Source organism: Leishmania infantum, chromosome 34 (genome assembly GCF_000002875.2).
Source record: "Leishmania infantum JPCM5 genome chromosome 34".
Classification (NCBI taxonomy): domain Eukaryota; phylum Euglenozoa; class Kinetoplastea; order Trypanosomatida; family Trypanosomatidae; genus Leishmania; species Leishmania infantum.
The window spans coordinates 1,327,107-1,342,795 of record NC_009418.2 but is presented as its reverse complement, the minus strand read 5'-3'; the positions used below and the strand labels follow the sequence as shown (position 1 = coordinate 1,342,795).

Here is a 15,689-nt window from a genome sequence, read left to right as displayed (position 1 = left end):
AGCACGGAGGCCGTGCGCAGCGCCGCACACCCTATTATCCCACAGCTGCGCGCGGACGGTATTGCCCTTGATTCCGCTGCTTTTCACTTCTTCGGCGTTGCGCATCATGCTCTGTAACGAAACATACTACGTTTCATATTATCCAGAAGCTGGTGTCGCTCGTCTTGTAGCGCAACCACAAACTTCTCCAGCCGATGCACCTCCTTCTCCAGAGAGGCGCACCGCCCTTCCAGCTGCTCGGCAACGGTGAAGGAGGGCGCCGGCGGTGCCGAGGAGGGCAGTAATACAGAGTCTGCTGTGGAGGCTGCATGCAGTGGCTGCGGCCTTTCTTGTGTGCAATGCTTCTGCTGAGAGAGATGAAGGCTCCGCAACGTTTCTATGAGGTGGTCACGATCGATCTCAAGCTGCCTCGCCCGCTCCACCAACGCCTCGACATCGGCAGCAGGGTACGGCGAGTCCACGTCGCCCGGCGCAGCTTCCACTTCGGTCGTAGACGATGACTGCACAATCGCTCGACGGGCAGCGGCGGTGGACGGAAGACGGCTTGGCTTTGAAGAGCCATAGAATCTGTAAGAAGTCGACTTTACTGGAGGTACCAGCAGAACTGCGGATGGTCTAGCATGTGCCCGTGCGAGTGGAAGCTGCGCTGGAGACGGCTGCAAAGCCCGCGGCTGCACTGTGGCGGCGTCGACGGTGTGGCTGCATCCACTCAGCCCAGCGTTCTGGCCCCTCGGCTCGGGCGAAAAAAGCATGCGCATTGCAGGCGGCGGCGAAAGCTCACCGCTGGGGCCACTGAGCAGTGCTCCGGCCCTCGCGGCGCCGCAGAGCGGTTGTGGCTGCTGCACCCACTCCGGGGAGGTAACCCCGACGAACGGCGTGGCGGTATCGCTCGAGACGCTGACCCCAGGAGTTGGTGACGCACCCACAGCGGAAAGCCCCGCCTCTTCGTCTGAGGAGCTGCATACATAGCGGCCGTGTTGCACTTCTTTATCGCTCACGGACGCTGAAGCGTGAGGTGAGCATGCGCGTCTCTCGAGGGCCGCCACGTGACGCCAAACAGACATGATGGCCGGGCTTGCTGCCGCTGCTGCAGGTGTGTCCGAGAGAACCTCATCAGGCACCGAGGTGACGGATGGTGCTTCCACGGCTGTGGTGCAGGTTTTTCTGCGAGGCGTTAGTGCGTCTGCCAAGGTGCGGCGCAGCACCGTAATGCGCGGTGACGGTGTGCGGGCGGCCAGGTGCGCCATTACTGGCGTGAGGGATGCTAGTGCGAGGAAGGCGTCTGTACTGCGTGGCTCCTCAGCAAAGATGCGGCGCCGAGCCGCCGTGCACCGCTCGCTTGCCCGCTTTTCCGCCTTGGACTTCCATGTACGAAACGCCGCGTCCCGCATGTGCTGCGCGACCAGCGCAGATGCCTGCTCGCACCGCACACGAAGGATGGACGATGCTGCCGCTTTCTCGCGCAACAGGTTCCACACTCTACGGAGCCGCTGAGTGCGGCAGTCGCGGTGCAGCTGCGCTCGCCGACGCCAAACAGTGAAGAAGCCGCGCTTGCGCTCAACGTAGGTCACCTGGGCAAGAAGGCCACCCCAGGATGGACTCCGAATGTTCGCAGCCGCGCCGTCGCTGACCTTTTCGCGAATGTAGGCGGTCGCGATGCGTGTTTGCCAGCGCTGTCGCAGCGCTGAACACCACTGCTGAAAAGCGCGTCGCTTGCAACGTCCGCGCGCTAGCGCCTCAAATGCGTAAATAGTTTCGGCGCGAGCGGATGCCTTCAAAGAGGCCGAGTCTTGCGCGATAGCGTGAAGTGCAGCGCGTGCGTCCGTGCTTCCAGTAGTCTCACGGTTGGGCATCGATGGCTGCGTTGGGTCTGCTCGAGAGCGAGTGGTGGGCAGCGGAACCGCATCCCGCGGCAGCAATGCAGCGTCCGAGGAGAGCGACGTCATGGATATCTGTGTGCAGTCCCTCGTCACGTCGTGCGCGTCGCGGTGCTCCAGCTGCGGCGGTGACGGTGAGGTGCTGGAGAGAGACCGCGACTCCTTTTCAAGAGCGTCCTTAATGCTCGTTTCCACCGGTGCGACCGTGCCCATTGGTGTGCGACCGGTGACTACTGTACTAAGGCTGGCTTCCCGTTGTTTCATCGCTACCTGTCCCTCCGAAGCACCTCTTCTCTTGGTACTCTTGCGCTCCGTCGCTACGGCTCCGAACTCGACAACCAGTCGCCGCGGCCCCGTCGCGTTCACCTCTGCGGCCTCCGCCGGCGTACAATGCGAGACGGCATGCAGCCACACCCCACACAGGCGGTCGACATCATGGGACGTCAGCGTCTGCCCCGAAACGCTCGAGATACGCAGGAGCAGTGTGCACAGGCGGATATCAAGAGAGACGATCGTCTGTCGGAACGCGTCCTTCGACCAAGCCTTGCACGTAGCAGCAGCCTCCGTGGCGTCGGCGCGGCGCAAGGACCTCCGACTCCAGTCCAGCTCTTTGCTTGCAAGCAGATGCGACAGCGACTGCAGCACACTCGCGCCACTGGATGAGGTGCTTGAAAGCAGTGAGCAGGAGGAGACGGTGCTGACGCTCGCAATCTCGCTCGGGTCTATCGTATCAGATGCGAAGTTCGTGACTCTGGTGGTCCTGACGTCGGCTGCCCTGCCACTTTTCTCGTCAACAGCCTCACACACGCCTTTCTCCTCTGTGACGCCTGTGTGCGTGTGCGCGTGTGGTGCCTGTGCTCGGGCCAGATGCGCACTGCTGTTCTCGCTCGGAGAAGGCGAGGTCGCGCACAGGCGACGATGATCGCGCACAAGCTGGCGAGCCATGTGCGCCGCCCCTGCAACCCCGACCCGGGACAGCGCGTGCGCCACCCCTCGTTCCAGCAGCAGCTCCACACTTGCCTGTTCGCCCAAGTCATGCAAGACGTGACCGCGCAGACGAAGTTCGCGGTGCAGCCGCTGACGGTTTTCGATGTCCACCAGAAATGCCAGGAGCTGCATGCGGTAGAGCAGCTCCGGCAGCAGCGCCGATTCCCGCAGAAGACACAACGCGGCGTGTTTCAACTCTGCCGTGGTGACGGCAGCGCTGTCTAGTTTGCGCAGACGGCAGGTGCTGGGGGACAACTCTTGCGGCCACGAGCAGATTCGAAGTAGATGCGCGCGGTAGTGCGGTAGCCGTGCCACCGGGTTGTACTCCAGGGAAAGATATTGCAAATCAGGCAGCATGGCGAGTGGCTCGCAATCCTCGATGGTGCGAATGCGGTTGCCCAGCAGTGACAGACAAACGCAGTGCCTGAACTGCACTATGCCGAGCAAGCTCGAGATGCGGTTGCGCGAGAGCAGCACCGTGTGCAGACTCATGGCAATACCCACATTGAAGCAATTCAAGTAGGAGTCCTCGTTGGCTGCCGATTTCTCTTTCTCGACCGGCGAGTTGCTGCTGCCCACACCAGTGGTGACGGCAGGGCCAGGGGAGGCGGCCGGCCTATGCTGGACACGGTCCCCATTGTCCTCGGTGCTCAGGCGCTGCGCGCGACGGCTGCACCGGGCAGCTTGCACAAACACGCGAACACTCTCGGCGACGCTTACAGGTGCACCCTTCGCCGTCAGGGCCGACAACACAGAGGGGTAAATGTCCACCACGGTGATTCCCTGTGCGTTGCAGGTCATCTTGTCCAACGACGAGCTAACGAGGCGCGGGTTCGCCCGCACTGCGGAGGACAGCGTCACACTCGACATGGATACCGCCACACCAACGGCCGCAATGAAAGAGGGGAACAAAAACAACGTCGGCAACACCACCACTCCCCCCCCCCGAAAAAAAAAAAAAACGGCGGCGAACTGCGAGGGCGGAGGTAGAAGCGCGACTGCAGCTCGCAAAACTACCTCACCACGTTGGCAGTGCCGTTTCCTGTCTATCTCTATGTGAGGAGGCGCGGGAGCGCAGAGGTACGCTGCAGTTTTGGTCACCACCACTGTTTCTATGAGAGCCAACGTGAGGAGAATAAGAAGTGGCACAAGCAGCACACGCACACACACATACACACAGAAAGCAAACCATCACCACACACGCATGCCGCGGCTCAGCAAAGCGGCTCTGCGGTGACGCGCTTGTCTGAACGGGTTTGCGTGTGCGTGTGTATGGGACTGCGGTCTTTCGTGCCTTGGATAGGCAGCGCCGGCGCCACACCAGGGTAGACTCATTCACCGGGCTGCAACTTCAAGAGAGGGCGAAGGAATTCACGGAGACGTCAAGACGACGGAACGGAGGGGGAGGGGGGAGGGATAGCGGGCATTCGTAAAACAAACGTGAGGAGTCGGTAGGCTCGGAGTTTCAAGGCTTCTTCTTCCCACTCACCATATCCGCCGCACTGGCAGCGACGTGTTCCAGGTAGCGCCACGGCGGACGTCTTGTCCACCCACGTGTTCAGGTACTCCTCCTGGCAATGTACATGGTGACGCAAAGTAGCGGCCCTGGAGAACGTGTATGGCTTTGTCCTTCGCTCGCCTTACTCTATTGAGATGGTCGACATTGGCCCTCCCCCTCTCTTCTCCGCGACACGCCCTCGCATCGTGGCAGCGGTGACGGCGAGGATAAGTAAAAAGGCGGGCGCACACAAGTATACGCTGTGCGCAGGTAGACAACAGCAAAACGTCGAACAGTGGAGGAGGAAAACAAACGGAGACACTTATAGATACCCAGAGACGCATGCGAGGCTCCCCACACCACCAAAAAAAAAAAACGATGACGTTCAGAACCTCCATATGTGCAACGGTTTGCAACGGTACCAACCAGGCGACGCGCGCGTCTACAAGGGGACGCCCCTACATGCTGTGCCTCACTTTCGTTTGGCCCACTTTTCCGTGAGTAGTGGCTGGTGGCAGCTAACAAGAGACTGGGTGATTCGCGCACGCGCTAGCAAGCACATACACACACGTACACGCACATACACAACCAGTAGGGCACGCGACAGCCGAGTCCGAACTTCAGAGGTTGAGAGCCCGCCTAACACACAAGGGGGCGCGAACGAGAACACAAGAGGGACAGGGGCCTAGAGGCCGGGGGAGGGGCGGGGCACAGGGGATCAGATGAAGCAGACACACCTCTACACACACACACACACACACACACAATAAGCAAGCACAAACGCATGCGGATCCAGAGAACCACCGCCACAACGACCATACGCACTCCAACACCGACAGACGAACGGAGTCACTTGTGAATGTGCACACGGGAGTAAACCGCTGAGAGCATCGACGACGTTATACACACACGACCATATAAAAGACACCGAAATGCAACACACTCAACACAGCACCGCACTCATCCCTCCGGGTTGGCGAGTGTAGGCGTGCTTCTTCGCTCCCTTTTCCTTGTCTTACGCGGTGCAGTACTCGTACCTACACCCTCAAAGCTGCAAGAGGCACATCATCGTCGTCACTGACCACCTTGTTGGCGCGCTGCCGCTTGACGCCAGCCGTCTTCTTCGTCTTGGCTGCCATGCTCACGAGCGGCACGTCGTCCTCGTCCTCCTCCTTCAACTTCTTTGGCGCCTTCTTGGACGACTTGCTTGCTGCCTTCTTGCTCAACACCTTTCCACCCTTCTTGGCAGACTTCTTCTTTTTGGCGGCCCTCTTCTTGCCAGATGCGGACTCGGCCTTCTTGGCGCCCGACGTGGATTTCTTCTTCTCAGACCGCACGCGCGGCGCCGCACGCTTTGCCACGATCTCCTCGAACTCCTTCTTCTGCTCCTCCGTGCCGTAGCTCTCCAGCCACTCGCGCTGCATGCGGTCCTGCTCCTCCAGAAACTCCTTCGCAGCCTCCTCGACCGACTTCTTCTTGGCGGTCACCTCCGCCTTCTCCAGGAGCTCAATCGTCTTGCGGGTGTACTCGGACTTGGTGGTCAGCTGCATCATCTGCAACTTGAAGTTCTTCGAGACGGACTTCTGATGGTTGCACAGAATGGCCACCTCGGTGTTCGCCTTGTTGAAGTAGGCCAGCTTGTCCGCGGTGGACCATTTGGGGTCGACCGGCTTTTCTTTGAACCACCGATCGAGGGTGATGGAGGCATTGTAGGTACGGAACACCTTGGCAGAGAGGCCGTCCATGAAGGACTTGAGGTGGTCATTCAGCTGCGTGGGGTTGAGCTGGTCAAAGATGTCCATGCCCGGCGACTTACGACGAGTGAAACGCTGCAGTAGCGCGTACACCTCCGGCAGCACCGCCACATCGTTCTGGTAGCGGATCGAGTCCTTGCCCAGGAAGTCGAACCGCACGATGTTGTCCGGCATGAGCTGGATGTGCTCCACACGCAGCGAGCAGCAACCCACCGTATCCGCCTCGTCCTCGCCCTTCTCATTACCAACGCGGAGGGCGAGGCGGTCAATAAAGTACATGGCGACGGCCCGCTGCGCCACGTGCAAATCATTGGACTTGAAATCCTCCATGTAGGATGCGCGAATGTCATCCACTTTGTCTTTGAGCTTGCGTGCCTTCTCGAACTTCACCATGTCGGACTGTCCCTTGACACTGGAAGACGGGGCGAGCATGACGTACTTCATGTTTCCAGCCACGCTGTCGCGCCACATGGCAAGCCACGTCACGGTGTGGTCGTGCTGCACAGCAGCCCATTTGTGCCCCGCAGGCGGCACCGGCACCTCAGCCGTCTCGCCAATATTGATTGTAATGTCCTCCGGCTGCACGCGCACCTTCAGCTTGCCCATTAGCGGGTGCTTGCCGCGTCCGCGGAACAGTCCCGGCGGCTCAACGCGGAAATTCGCCACCTGCTCGCGACGCCCGTCCCACACGCAGTATCGGTACGGTTCTGCCTCCGCGTCCTGCTTCTCCTTGATGGCCTTCTTTTCTTCTTTCGTCCGGCTGAGCTTCTTTTCCCGCTGGACGAGGTGCCACTGATAAATGGGCTCGAAGTCGCAGAGCTCCAGGCGACGGATGGGGTGCTGGCGCTTGTCCAGGATCTCGCGCCAGCTTTCGAAGAAGTTGCGCCGGAACACCTCCATACGGTAGTAGTCGTGCTCCTTCATCACGGCGAACATCGTCGCCACCTCTTCCTCCTCCGGCGTCATCTTGAACTCGCGTCCGTCGTAGAAGATGGGGATGCCGTGGGGCTCGTACTCGGGTGGAAAAAGGACGCCGTTGTGGGCCAGCGTCTCCCAGCGACGCTCGCCCTTCATGGCGATACGGAGGTTTTCCTGCTCCCACCAGTTCAGGTCCTCCTCGTTGATTTCTTCATCCTCATTGGAGTGGCTCTGCTCTCGCTTCACCCCCATCTTGCTATTCTCCACCTTCATGATGCGGCGGATGCTGTCACGGTGACAGCAGAAACAGCGAAGAGGAGTACCTATATGTGGGCGAGGTTCGTAGAGATGAAGAGTGCGCAGTTGACACAGTGGGACGAAAGGGTAAGTAGATGGAGCAAGAGACACAAACAAACACACCAAAAAATAAATAAATGAAACACACAAAAAATGCTGTTGTTAGAGTCAAGGGTGTAAGGGAGGGGAGGTACAAGTAAACGCCAACGGGGAAAAAATAAATGTGACGACAGACCAACGCAACAAGACGGGCAGTCACCCCCGCAGACACGGAAAGGCGTCTCCTTTTTTGTTTCGTGCTGCTTTATCCGAAGTTTGTTTTGCTTGTCTTCTTCGTTAGCGCAACGCGCCCACAACGAGCAAAAATATGGCGCAGACAAGAGGTACAAAACCAAAAAAAAAAGAACAGGAATGGAAAAAAAAAACGCCGGCAACACACCGGGGCGCGGCGGGGCGGGGAGGAAAGAGGTGATACGGCCCCCCTCCTGTTTAAGTCGCAAGAACGCGGTAGAGGGAAAGAGGGACAAGCACGCACACACACGCACACACACGCACACACAAAAGACCCACTGAGGACGATTTGAGACGCGAAATAAAAGTAAACCGTCTTTCGTTCCGATTTGGCTTGGTGCCTCTGCGGCTGCGAAGAAAGTGGGGGCTGGCGGGGGAGGGGGAGGAGGCGGGGAGCGCACTGCTGACTGATGGGGTACGATGTGAGTGGGAAATCAATAAGACAGGTGCATGGGTGTGCCCGTGCGTAGGCGTGTGGACGGCAACAGTGAAGCCGCAAATGATGTTCGTGTGTGTGGCGGTTCAGAAAAGACAGATAGCAAAAGGACATAGGTTGCACGGGTTTTAAGCCATGGTGTTGAGTTAGAAGGGTTATGCCCTTGAGAACCTCGGTCCCTCCCCCTGGCAACGGCATCCCTCAAGGAGCAGGTGCATTTTACATGCCGTTGTGTCCTGGCCACAAAAGCTCACAGTCCGCAGCGAGGGCTATCAAAAGAGAGAGTCCGGAGGAAACGCTCCATGCCATGCTTCTCACGAGGCAGCTTTTACGCGGTTTTCTGCGGGTGCCAGGCGTCAGCCAGAACCGTATAGCGGAGACTCGGATACCAAGGGAAACTCCAGGAGGCTTGCTGTATTCGCGGCTACACTCGAGGAACCGTGCGCGCCACCTAAACCGTTGCAGATCAAATACAGACCCCATGTAACACGCATACACACACACACACACATACCCAATCAAACACCCAAGCTCCACGTCGCTTCCCTCACGCACAACATGTCCAGAGGAAAGCAGGAGTCGGACGAGAGAAAAAGAGGCAGAGGGTCAACAACGAAGGGAAGGCGGCATAGGCCGGTGCACAGAGTGACATGCAGCGATGCACCAGGACAAACACATACTTATCATCACTCTTCCTCGCAAAACAAAAATTGCCCGGAAGCGAGCATCCCTCACATACATCATCGTACTTCCAGCGTTACTCCAAAACGCTGACGAGTGGCGAGGTAGCCCCATGAGAGGGAGAGAAACATGGTTCATCACACCACTGGAAATGGACACTGCAAAGATAAATACACTCGCAGCCACGCACACACGCGCGCATCAACATGTAAGTGGCGTGAAGGGAAAAGAGTGATGACGAGAGAAGAGCGTGTCGCAGGTAAAGCAGACAGCCAAGGAGAGTGAGGGATACAGACTTGTGAGGGTTCCAGCGCAGTTTGACCGTACGCTTTCCATTACACAACGGAGAAGCAACGAAAGGAGACAGGTCAGGTGCGCGCACGTGCGAGTTTAGTCCGTGACTTTCTGAAGCGCATGTGCTTAGATGAGCCCCCGCCGACAAGAGGCGCCGCACGGCTTTGCAGCTTGTACTGCTGGTGTGGTGGGCGAGAGGTCGCTCATTTACAGATGAGGAGCAAGGAAAAGCGAGAGGGAGAAGTCTAGAAGGTCAGGCCGCGTTACCGGTGCGTGGGGCAGGGCCACAGCAACGCCCAGAAAAACCTTGTGGCATGTGAGACGTACACAGGATTGGGAGCAAGAAAGGCTTCAGGCACCAGCGGGCAGGCCTCGGCCCTATTTGAAAACGACTATGGCAGACAAAAAGTAACTGCAACACCTCTACAGCGGCAAAACCGGCTCCCGCGCGCATGCGTGCGGGCCGGAGGCTGAAGAGAGGAGGAAGACGCAGAGAAACAGCCGGCATGCCATGCAGAGTGGGCCGCCTTGTTCTATCTCTTCGGGTTTTACTCAGTCGACATGCCCCCTATTCATCCTGATGCGCGCCGCGGATATCTTACACGCGTGCTTCTCTTCATTCTTCTTTCACAGAAACACACACAAGCCATTTAAGCGTATCACCGCCGACATTGCGTGGAGGCGCACGATGGAGCGTTATGGACGCTCAACAAATAACCAAGACAACAGGAAACAACATGCCCACGCCCACACTGCACGAATCATTTCACACATTCGTGAGGAAACACCGTCGTTTTTTTTTTCCCCTTTCCCGTCTTTCGACGTGTTCAAATCGCTTTCATACGGCATGAGCTCAGCCCCACCCCTTTGCCATAAGGACACATCGCGATGGCGCGCAGAGGTGGTAGCTGAGCATTGCAGAAATGCCGGTGCAGCCAATCTGAAAGCACGGACCCTGCCTCAAACTCCACCTACCATCCGCTGAGCAGGTCGTTTCACAGCCGCTCCCCCATCATGCCGGGCGCCACACTTGGCGCAACCCTCCTCGGGGTGGCTTTCAGGCTCACCCGCCAGTGGGACAGTGTGAGGGCCGGGGGTGTGGGGTACGTTCGAGACACGGTGATACTCTGCCCATCCTATAGATGGCGCAGACGTGTTCACTGGCTCAGGCTGCTGCAAAGCAGGGCCGTCCAAGGCCTAGCCCTGCCATCGCCCGAAGTGGCTCGGCACTTGGCAGAGGGATAAGGGGAAGAGGATGCCAGGCTTTTTCCCAGAAAGAATGGGGAAGAGGGGAGTACTGGACCCCAAAATACGACGCACTGTGAGGTTTTGCCTCCGCGTTGTTCGAAAAGAGAGACGCGGAGACGAGCAAAAGAGAAGGAACAAAGGGGACATAGTAGGGCGTCTCTCATGCGCACGCCTTTCTCAGCTTGTACATTCACCGGTATGCTGGCGAGCAACGAGTAGCAACGATGCGGCGCCGTGGAAAGCCGCGACAAGGACGGTGAGAGGGGGGGGGAGAGGAGGGGAGGGGGAAGGTGGCGGGCGCCGAGGCCACCGTTACTCCGCCACGGGTTCTTCGCCGTGAATCATGCCGCAGTCGCACCAGCCGTTGTCCGCTGGAATGGGGAACAACGTCAGGTAGATGCGCTTCAGAATCTGCTTCAGCTTCTGAACCTCTGGCGCGTCGTAGTCGACGTCCTTCTTGCCAGCACTGCGTTCCAAGTAGACCTCGATGCAGTCCACGATGTTTGCTACCTGACCATCCGCAAGGCTGACGCTGCAGCTACCCGACGACAAGTTCGTCTTGACGGACGGATAGAACTGCGAGATCATGTAGTGGAAGCACTTGACACGGAAGATACGGTCCTGGCCGGAGACGTCGGCAGGCACAAGCACGTCCTCCGCCTCTGCCTCATGCGGCTCCTCGGCAAGCTTGGCGAGCGCGATGCACGTGACGTCGGCGAGGAGGTCGTTGTAGTGGCTGCTGTACCACGTGATGGTGAGCGTCGTCTGCGCCTGCGAGCTCTTCTGCACATCGACAGTGACATCTTTGGAGACGAACAGCAGGGTCGAGTCGGGGTCTCGGGCCTCGCCGCGCTCGGCGGCTGCTTGATGGGCCTCTGCCGCTTCCTCGTGGCTGGACGGGCGCGGCACCACCTCCTCGAACAGTTTGCTCTGCGCAAAGTACCGCTGAAGCACCTGCAGCACCTCCAGCGGCGAGCGGTGACGCGGCAGAGGAAGGACCATGGCCTGCTGAATACGGTTCACGCTCAGATCGGTGAACACCGGGACGTCGTCGGGGTGGACGATGCTGTACTGGTGCTGGCCGGACACGAGCATCACGCCGCTCACAAACTCGCCCTCCCGCAGGCTCATGTTTGCCAGCTTGCCCATCACCTTCGCGGTGCGCTCCTGCACGAACGGAATACGGATTGACTCTTGGTTCATGGTAGTGTAGACGGACATGTTGCGGTCCCGGAAGTCCTGAAGAAGCTTGCTCTTGAGCTGCCCCATGGCGCCTGGGTTGCCGTGCACAAGGATTGTGTGCTTCACCTTGGTAAGGCTTTGAATGAAGTCGCGCGTCTGCCGACCGTCCGAGTGGGCGGAGAAGGAGACGGCCTCAATGGTGCTCATGCGCAACGGTAGCACTTTGCCGTCCGGCTTCGCCACCTCCTTCGGCTTCGCGAGCACATCCTTTGCAATGGTGCCGTCGACGCAGTAGCCGGCCATGATGATGCCGTTGCGCCGGTCGCCGCACCAACGCTCAAATAGCTCCAGCGAGATGCCCGACTGAAGCATACCGGGGGAGGCCAGCACCACGCACGGACCGTTGTCCTCGAAGGACTTTGTGTCCATAAGCGAGTGGATGTACTTGAAGACGAAGGGGTTGTGGTGATTGGCATGCTGCTGCTTCACACGGTCGTTCATGGCGCTGACGAAGGTTTGGTAAAGTTTCATGCACCGCTGGGCCAGCGACGAGGCGTAGTAGATGGGAATGTTCTGCAGCTCCTTGTGCGCATCCCAGAACTCCTCGAGAATGAGGAGCAGTTCCTGCGCGCGGCCTAGGGCAAAGACGGGCACTAGACAGCGACCGCCGCGGCGTACGACGTCGTGCACACTGCTCGTGAAGAGGTGCTCGCGCTCCTCGCGGGACTCGAGCTCGCGGATGCCGTTTGTACTCTCCGCAATCAGGATGTCTGGTGAGTACGGTGGCACCTCTGCCCCCAGCAGGTGGCGGTCCGGCACTCGGGAGAAGTCGCCTGTGTACAGGGCACGCATGCCGGCAATGTCGACCATGAACATGGCTGCTCCAAGCACGTGGCCGGCATTGAAGGGCTGGAAGGAGATGCCGTTCACGGTGACCTCTTCGTGGTACTCGACGGTCTCAATGCGATCGATTGTGCTCTGCAGCCACTCGCTCGTGACAAGGTCGCTGGCCCCGGCGCCGATGCGCAGGAAGTCGTTCATGACCATCTTGTAGAAGGCCTTGGTGGCGCTGGTCATGAAGATGCGGCCCTTGAAGGACGTCTGATTGCAGAAGTACGGCAATGCCCCGCAGTGGTCGAGGTGGAAGTGCGTGATGAGCACCACATCGATCTCGTCGCACTTGATGCTGTCAAAGAAGGGCAAGGAGTCAAGACCGCTTTTGGCCGGGTGGTTGCCGCAGTCAAGCATGACGCCGCGCCCCTTGTATCGCACCACCACACACGAGCGGCCCACCTCGCCCCCACTGCCAATGGGCAGCACCTCCACCTCGTCCGGTGCGTTGGAGCGGAGGGCCGCTGGCGCAGCGGTGCTCTCCGCCTCGGGCAGAAACGGCGCCGCCATTCCCCACCCGCTTTTGGTGCTCGTGACTGCGCGCACGTATGCCTATGCTGGCGTGGAAGACGGCGTCGAGGCAGCGATGCGTGGGCACTCCCGATTCGTTCAGATGAAAAAGAGGAGAGCGAGCCCCGAAAAAGCGCGCACAATGGAGGTGCTGAGATGCACAAGACGCACGTGTTGAGGCAGCAGTTGTACCTCGCCGCAAAGAAGATAAGCGATAGATACGCGAGTGGCAGGGGGGCTTTGTATGGCCAGCAATGCACCGCCGGTGGAGGGGGTCGGGCGGGGGGGGGGGGTAGAAGGGCTAGCGTAGATGTAGGGCAGGCCCCCCACAAAACGAACAAAAGAAGGAGAGAGAATTGAGAGCGAGTGGAGTGGAGGTGGTGGTGGTGGCGGCGGCGGCGGCGGCGGAAGCAATACTTAGGGTGAGAACGGGCCGTTGCCGTATTGCACAGCAGCCGTGTGCGAAGCGACAGCCGTGCTCGACCGCGAATACATGTACACACAAGCACAGCGATGTGTACTCATTGCGAGATGATAGACAAGGGAAGGAGCAGCGCCACCTCGTGCTGGCATAACCGGCCTCATCTGGCTCATTCATGCTGTCCATCGACGATTGCTGCACCGAGGAACGGCCCATCGAACGAGCCCGGCGCACGCGTCCCTTTTCCTTCACTTTTCATGCTGCATGCCCGATAAGACCCCCTCTGCGGGCCGCTGACGCAGCTGCACATTCGCGCCTTTTCGTAATTCATGCTCCCTTCCTTCCAGAATGCACCATGCGATACTGTTAAATGAATGCCGGGTAAAGCACAATGACACGCCATACACACACACACACACACACCCAAAGGGCACGGCGTAGGCAAACCAGAAAGCAAAGACGAGGGCACCACAAGCATCCAACCCCACCCAAGAATAAGGAGCCATACGCAGCAGGGAAGAAAGAAGCGGTGCGGCCACTGGATTGCGTGTGGTGCACCTTGTGCGTTGGCGTTTGACTCCATCACCCCGGCACATTGAGTGAGAGATCGAGGGGTCGCCTTCCCAGTGTCGGCTGCACCCAAAGGAACGAGAATCAAGACAGTCCGCCGGCGCGCGAGCGGGCCTTCATTCCCGCCCACATGCGCGCCTTCGCTAGACAAACACCACTACCAACACGGCAGTCGGCAAGGAAAGGTAATGGGGCGAACGGATATGAAAAATCGCCAGCGTGAATGAGCCAAGTAAGCGGGTGGTGGCACACCGGCTCGGCTGCTGCGGCTTGGGCGCCTTGCCTACGTCGCCGAAGCAGGGAGGCGACGACGGTCAGAGCAGTAGATCGCCCGCTCCACCTCGTTCGAGTCCATCGGGCCGTGTTTCTCTGCTTCCTTCAGCGCGGTAAGCACCTCGTCATCGACCGTCAAGAGCGGGTTCACCACCTTCTCCACCGCCAGCGACGACGGCACGGTGCACGACGGAAGGAGGACTTGCGGCTTCTGCCTATCCGCCTCGCACCCCATGCGCGCCGCATCCGTGAGTCCATCAGACTCCGTGCGCAGCATCTTCACCCCGTCCAGCGCATCAGCGACCGCACGCAAGTACTCCTTGCCACGCGGGTCGCTGGGGGTGCGGCTCCTCGTCGTGACGCGCGTCATCAGTGTGACCACTTCCGCCAACAACCGTTCCGTGTACTCGTGCCCAACATAAAGAAGGACGTCCTCTTCGGCCACCTCCTGCCCGGTGCCGGGCTGCGTCCGCATGCGCGGGTCCTCCAGAAACGTCGCACGCGCCTTCATGATCTGGGCTACTGAGACCGTCTCGAACGGTGCGCCACATCCGCCGCAGAAGAGGCTATCGCCTGTGAAGACGGCGACGCGGGCCGGGGTCGCGGTAAGGACGCCTTCCTCTGCTGAGCCTACCACAAAAACCAAGGATCCCTTCGTGTGGCCGGGGGCAGCCATCGCCTGCACCTTTGCCGCACCGCCCATGATCTCGAACACGGGCGACGCGTCGCTGACGAGGACGTCGCAGCACAGAGGCGCGTCTTCCTCAGAGCCGATAAAGCGTAGCTTGGGATGAAGCAGGGGCATATTCGGTGCGCAGTCGACACCGACCTCCTCGTGCGGCGGCACTGGCACCTCTTTTTTCGAAAGCGTTGCCAGCAACTCATTGCCGCCTGCGTGGTCCCAGTGCTTGTGGGTCGTGAGCACCTCCGTCAGCTGCAGCGGTACTCGCAGCTGAGCGCGCAGGGATTCCATGATGCGCAGCACCGTCTCCGGATCCGCCGGGTCGACCGCGGCGACCTTGTGCGTTTGCATCGACACGATAAGGTAGGCATAGTTGTCACCGAAGATGGGGATCGGTACAACGGCAACACCACGCACGACCGATCCTGTCCACAGCGCTGCATCTACGACACCGCCGGCGCGCGCGTAGAACCTGGTGAGAAACGGAGCGGTGCCAGTGGTGACTGGCTTCAGCCGCAGCGGACTGCCGGCGTCAATGCAGCGAATCCCGATGCGGTAGTCCGAGTGCGGGTAGGCGACCGGCTTGTGCATGAAGGGGCGGAGAACACGATAGCCGATGGTGTAGCTGCAGTACATCTTGTACAGCAGAGGAAAGATGTTGCTACGGAACACAAAACTGGGGAAGAACGGATTGCGCGGCATCGTGCCTGATGCGTAGACGAGGAATAGAAGCCCGCAGTACCTGAGCGTGGTGAGAGGGAACGGGTAGGCAGAGCCGCTTTCCAGCTGTGCCGCAGAGGGGTGGTTGGCGGCATACGCGTAGGCCACGGAAGCGGCCACAGTCATTGGCCCCATCCATGACAACAGGATGCTCATTCT

General features: G+C 59.5%; 4 protein-coding genes across 4 annotated transcripts; all 4 read right to left on the bottom strand.

Moving 5' to 3' along the window:
- Window positions 1-104: 104 nt before the first annotated feature.
- LINJ_34_3230 (conserved hypothetical protein) lies at window positions 105-3,734 on the bottom strand (the record flags this gene model as incomplete). Its single annotated transcript, XM_001468643.1, has 1 exon — window positions 105-3,734. One exon carries the CDS (start codon window positions 3,732-3,734, stop codon window positions 105-107), a length of 3,630 nt encoding a protein of 1,209 aa, XP_001468680.1.
- Window positions 3,735-5,399: 1,665 nt separating this feature from the next.
- Window positions 5,400-7,307, bottom strand: LINJ_34_3220 (DNA topoisomerase IB, large subunit; the record flags this gene model as incomplete). Its single annotated transcript, XM_001468642.1, has 1 exon — window positions 5,400-7,307. One exon carries the CDS (start codon window positions 7,305-7,307, stop codon window positions 5,400-5,402), a length of 1,908 nt encoding a protein of 635 aa, XP_001468679.1.
- A 3,286-nt stretch (window positions 7,308-10,593) lies between these two features.
- Window positions 10,594-12,864, bottom strand: LINJ_34_3210 (putative cleavage and polyadenylation specificity factor; the record flags this gene model as incomplete). Its single annotated transcript, XM_001468641.1, has 1 exon — window positions 10,594-12,864. The coding sequence occupies one exon, from the start codon at window positions 12,862-12,864 to the stop codon at window positions 10,594-10,596; it is 2,271 nt and encodes a 756-aa protein (XP_001468678.1).
- A 1,274-nt stretch (window positions 12,865-14,138) lies between these two features.
- LINJ_34_3200 (conserved hypothetical protein) lies at window positions 14,139-15,686 on the bottom strand (the record flags this gene model as incomplete). Its single annotated transcript, XM_001468640.1, has 1 exon — window positions 14,139-15,686. One exon carries the CDS (start codon window positions 15,684-15,686, stop codon window positions 14,139-14,141), a length of 1,548 nt encoding a protein of 515 aa, XP_001468677.1.
- Between the last annotated feature and the right edge of the window lie 3 nt (window positions 15,687-15,689).